The sequence below is a fragment of the Cynara cardunculus genome (assembly GCF_001531365.2).
Source record: "Cynara cardunculus var. scolymus isolate 2C chromosome LG 8, CcrdV1, whole genome shotgun sequence".
In the NCBI taxonomy this organism is placed as follows: domain Eukaryota; kingdom Viridiplantae; phylum Streptophyta; class Magnoliopsida; order Asterales; family Asteraceae; genus Cynara; species Cynara cardunculus.
In genome coordinates, this window is record NC_037535.1 from 19,998,761 (window position 1) to 20,004,755 (window position 5,995).

Here is a 5,995-nt window from a genome sequence, read left to right on the forward strand (position 1 = left end):
AAAAAAAAAAAAAAATAAAGAGGCACGTGTACCTCTCCCATCTATGTATGCCTCCTCATGCTCTCCACAAGTCACCAGTTCGAGTACATCCAAGACTACCATGAATTTTCAAGCCGTTATCCAGGATTCTATGAGATCAATTGAGATGTGTCAGGTTGGGTTCAGCTTCAAAATTGTACCAGAGCGTCAATCATTTTCATTTGCTTCCACCCACTGTCTCTAACTGTAACGACCATTAATTTATTCGGTTAAATGTCCCATCTGGTGCTTCATGCTCATCAGAAATCTTTCAAGCATTACCTCATCTGAAGAAAGCATATGGTGATAACATGCATAGGGTATTGCAAATTATTAAAAGAAGAGGACCCTAAAGCATGGGGTTTGGAGCCGTACGACTCAGATGACAATGATGCAAACTGTTTAAATCTTATACGTAAAGGCTCTGTTGGTATAGCTAATATCAAGTTTCCTCTCCTTTACAAGTCAAGATCATTTTCACTTGTCATGGTGTCAGATGCATTCGATTACTTGTCTCCAAAGCACCTCGACTCTACTCTTCTAGAATTATCAATAGTGTCTGCAGACGGGATAGTTGTTCTTTCTGGTAATTAATATATGTTTGTGTTTATGTTCTTAAACCATCAAGTACTTCATGTACACATGTATTAATGAATATAGTCCTCGGGGCGTTTACATCAACACAAAGTGGGTAAACTCTAAACGGGTAAATGAAGAGTTAAAGTGGCAGAGCTGTCCAAGTTCGGTCGCACTACAAGTCCTGAAGTAGTTATCTTGTGTTTTTAAGTTTTGTGCAACTTTTCAACACATGATGCAAAAATTATCAGCTATATCATGACGAATTATAACATATCTCCACCCCCTATTATTACAGTTGTTGACTTTTATATTGATGTGGCTTTACTTGCTTTAATCTTAGCACGACACTTTTTTTTTCTCAAGTTTTCTTGCTAAGATCATCGATGTGTGTTATCATCATTAGAAACAAATTACAAGCTTCTGATTCAGGTTTGCAAGATTCCTTTATTCTCTTAATTGCATCTAGTCAAACGTTGCCAGTTTTAGGGACATGGGAAGTGAAACCGTAGCAATTTTTCCTACTCTCTTTCTTCCCCATTTGGGAGGAAACACGAATGATAATTTCCATCGTTTGAACACATGCAAAGGTTATTTCATTCATCTAATCAAACTCATATGCAAAATACAACATTGTTATGTGTTTTTTTTAGGGAAAATTGCACCAAAATGGAACCAACTTTCATCTGATTCCTATTTTGGGGAACCAACTTTCAAAATCGTCATTTTGGGGAACCAACTTTCACTTGATTTTTATTTTGGGGAACCAACTTTCATCTTATTCCTATTTTGGGGAACCAACTTTCAAAATCGTCATTTTGGGGAACCAACTTGGACCTGATTCCTATTTTGGGGAACCAACTTTCAAAATCGTCATTTTGGGGAACCAACTTGGACCTGATTCCTATTTTGAGGAACCAACTTTCAAAATCGTCATTTTAGGGAACCAACTTGCATCTGATTCCTATTTTGGGAAACCAACTTGCAAAATAATTATAGAAAAATAACTAAAATTCATTTCTTTTCAAAAATTAATGCAAKAAAATCTATTTTTCATTTCAAATCTWGTTTTTTTAAATTCAGATATCAAATTGAAGATTTTTCGAAAAAAATCCAAATTACCACGATAAAAATTGTTTTTTACTAATGCAATAAAAAAATCAATTTAATAAAAAAAAAATTAATTGATGCAATAAAAAATAAATATTAAATATCACATTTAAGATTTTTATATCTAACCAATTTGTGTCAATATTAAAGTTTAAATCAAATTTGGCAAATCCAACCAAAAATTTGATAGAGACCCTTAAATTATCTGTTACATGTTCAACAGATCAATCAGACCCTTAAATAAACAAAAAGTTCGATAGAGACCCCTAAATGACGATTTTAAAAGTTKGGTTCCCCAAAATAGGAATCAAGTGAAAGTTGGTTCCATTTTGGTGTAATTTTCCCATTTTTCTATAATTATTTTGCAAGTTGGTTCCCCAAAATAAGAATTAGGTGCAAGTTGGTTCCCCAAAATGACAATTTTGAAAGTTGGTTCCCCAAAATGGGAATCAGGTGAAAGTTGGTTCCCTAAAATGACGATTTTGAAAGTTCGTTCCCCAAAATAAGAATCATGTGAAAGTTGGTTCCATTTTGGTGCAATTTTCCCTTTTTTTTATTAACCTGGATATCCAACCCGCTATGCGAGTCGACTAATCCCAGGGCGATCACCTGCTTTGCAGATAGCCCGGAGTCACCGCATTTAAACCTCCGTGGCTACAAGGAGATTTTTATTTCTCCTTGGATTTGAACCTGGGACCTCCAAGTACTTTTGACCTTTGGAGCCAAGCTCAAACCAATCAGGCACCACCCTTTTAGTTAATCGTTATATGTTATAAAGCCTATTCAAATTGATATTTATAGGAAATTCTTGTCTCAGTTGAGGTAAGCTCAGTAGCTTTACAAAATAGAAAATATGAAGAATATTGTTATGAGATAGAAAAGTAGGAGAAAGTGATATTCAAATCAGATACTCTTAAAAGGAAACCAATTGGCATTTAAGAAAACTAGAAGGGTATTTGCGTAATGCAGCGAAATATATCTCGCTTTTAATATTTTGTTTTATTTATTCTCTGAATACGTTATAATACGGTTTTTATATGGTTTTGAGAAAGAGATAATGTTTTTATTTTTGAATAAAATATAAATTTAAATGTATCATAAAAATTCGAAAATAAATATATCAAATTAACTATTTAAAAGTTATTGGCTTTTATGTAATTTATTTAATTCAATTTTGTAATTATAATTTAGTTTAGATTTAATAACAAAATAATTTGTTTATGATTTAATAATATGATTTTTTATAAGAATAATAATTAAAAATTCTGTTATAACTCAATTATTATCCTAATTATATTTTAAAAAATTTATATTTAAAACAAGATATTTATCCGGAATTTGATTATGTTTATCTGCAGTTAGATATACGAATTCAAAGATGCAACTTTAATAAGTTGTACTTACGCATAATTTACTTGTAATGTTAAATTTTAAGTAATATGGATTAATAAACAGTACTTCATGCATAAATAATGTTTTTTAAGAGTTTTTGTCAAATGTTTTATAATATATTATAGATGATAAAAGGAAGAATAATAACAGATAGTCGGTCAAAATTCGGTTCTTGGAGTAGGTTTGGTTTGGAGGATTCTGATGGAATTGGAATGGTAGATTTCATTCCTATGAAATGTATTAGATATTTTAATAATATAATTCATACTGTATTTTCTAAAATGAAGAAACTGATGCAGATTGAATATAAATTTTCTTTAGATTTTGATTTTTAACTATTTATTTTAAAGAATCTGTTAAAAATGCTATTACAGATGTAGAAGGACTAAAAGTTAAAGGTTTTGGGTCAGAATGATTCACGGGAATAATAGAAATATTAGTGGGTGGTTTGACTTGAAGGTTATATTATAAGTTCCACTTGCGACTGCAGGCTTCCCTTTTGCTCCATGTGAATTTCTGAAAGTTAGCAATAATCAACGTCATGAAACATGGGTTAGGAGGGAATTGTTTGCACGGGCCCGTTTACCCAAATGCTTATTTAATAAGCGTTTATTGATAGGAGTCAATATTATAATTTATTTTGATATACAAGATTTTAGTACATCAAAATATATAGAATACAACAATTTACTGGGTAAGCGCTTACCTGGGTAAGAGTAGAGTCGGCATCCTCACTTATCGGGTAAGACTCTTCATCCTTCTCGTCGCTCTTACCCGGTAAGATTTTTGGCCATTGTCATGTTCATGCGATGAGAAGATTTATCCGTAAGCACTTACCAAGTAAGTGCTTAGTAAACGGCCCCTCACTACTATTACTATTACTAGACATGTGAATAGTTTAAATCAAACTAAACGAATCTAGTTGTCCACTTAAAATAAGGGATGCATAACTAGCTTCTACCTTAAAAAGGTAGAACAGTTATTTTTATGAAAACTCTTGACTTGTGCAAAAATACATTGGAAAATTTCAAATCATTCACAAAATCTACTCTTACTAAATATAAAATTAATGCTTAGGGTCTGTCTTGTTTGACATAGAAATTGACTTATTTAGTAAGCTTGTAAGAGAAAATTTTATACAGAAAATCAAGCCTCTTCCAAACTTATTCCTTCCAATTAAAAAAGACAGCTCCTGAAAACCCCCTCCCAAACAAAAATCTCCCTAATCTTTACAAGCATATTAATCTACACAGACAATTTTATCCATACAAGACTTAAAGAAAAACCAATAAAAACAATCCCTCAATGTGGTCCGTCTGTACCTCCGTGTTCATATTTTGGTTGGACGTCTGATAGGTTCTCGATTATTTAGTTACTTTTAAGATGATCCATGTTGAACTTTTACGTGTACTTTTTTTATGGTCTCGAGATACTCTAAATAGGTTCTCCTCGATGATATGGATATTTATTCGGGGGCCATCATGTACTTCTTCATTTATTTATTCAATGGTCACGATGGTTTTTGATACTGTCTCGATAAATAACATATGCATTCAATAAACAATACTTCATGCATAAAAAATGGTTTTTAAGAGCTTTTGTCAAATGTTTTATAATACAGTATATATAAGTTGATAAAAAGGACAAAAGAAAAGAGTCCAAATATCAATTCTATATAAATAGCAACAAGCCAACAAGTAATGCCATTGCTCTTGTGCTCCATTTGCACCAAAACAAAATGGAGCTAATTAGGATCAAATCGTTAGCCATTTTTCTCTTTATGCTCTCATGGTTCACACATCTCCCCTTGGGTCTAGCCTTCCTACCTCCCAACAAAGACATGGGCTTAGACTTCCTCGTTCCACACAACAAGGCTCGAGCCCAGGTCGGGGTGCAACCCCTCACGTGGAACACGACCCTAGCAACCTATGCTCGTGGGTATGCATACCATAGACTTGGTGATTGTGACTTGCGCCACTCCGAAGGGCCTTTCGGGGAAAACCTGGCTGAAGGTTATGGTGACCAATTCACTGCAACTGATGCTGTCAATATGTGGGTTGGGGAGAAACCATACTACGAGTATGTATCAAATTCATGTGTCGGTGATGAGTGCCGTCACTACACGCAAGTGGTGTGGCACGATTCTACTCAGCTCGGGTGTGCTAAGGTTAAGTGTCGTAATAGTTGGTGGTTTGTGATATGCAGTTATGATCCCCCAGGGAATTATGAGGGCCAACGTCCGTATTAAATAAATCAATGTCTTTTGTAAGAACATCGATTTACAATTATATGACAACTTGTATTGTACAAAATGATTGAATAATTGTCTTTTGCTTTGGCCGAAATGCACTAATTAATGTGATTTTGTTTTGTCTCTATTTGTTGTGCATCTTTTATCTTAAATGAGATTTATATTAATATTTATTAGTTTATATATATATAAGGAGAGAGAGACTTAGGATCATGTGAGACTAAAGGTTTTCGTGAGACCCGTAAGACCAATTCCCAACCATTGGATTAGATCTACAATCTCAACATTCATAATCACAAAATTGCTACGAGATTTCTCAATAATTACAAAATTGTCACCGTACAACTTTAGACCATTAGATCATTAGCTTATAAAGTTGATCAATGAACATAAATTGGTCTCACGGGTCTCAAGAAAAATCCTTGGTATCACGTGAACCCAACCATATATATATACTAGAAGCGTACTCACGCAATGCAGCGAGATACATCATAATTTTAATATTTCATTTTATTATTTATCTCAGTCGATGTTATAATATGGCTTTATGTGATTTTGAGAAAGCGATGCTGTTTTTATTTTTGAATAAAATATATGTTTGAATATATCATAAAAATTTGACAAAAATATATCGATATTAGTATCAAA

General features: G+C 33.0%; 1 protein-coding gene across 1 annotated transcript; it reads left to right on the forward strand.

Moving 5' to 3' along the window:
• Positions 1-4,834: 4,834 nt before the first annotated feature.
• LOC112516824 (basic form of pathogenesis-related protein 1-like) lies at positions 4,835-5,471 on the forward strand. Its single transcript, XM_025124056.1, has one exon. The coding sequence runs from the start codon at positions 4,835-4,837 to the stop codon at positions 5,342-5,344; it is 510 nt and encodes a 169-aa protein (XP_024979824.1). The 3' UTR covers positions 5,345-5,471.
• The last annotated feature ends 524 nt before the right edge of the window (positions 5,472-5,995 follow it).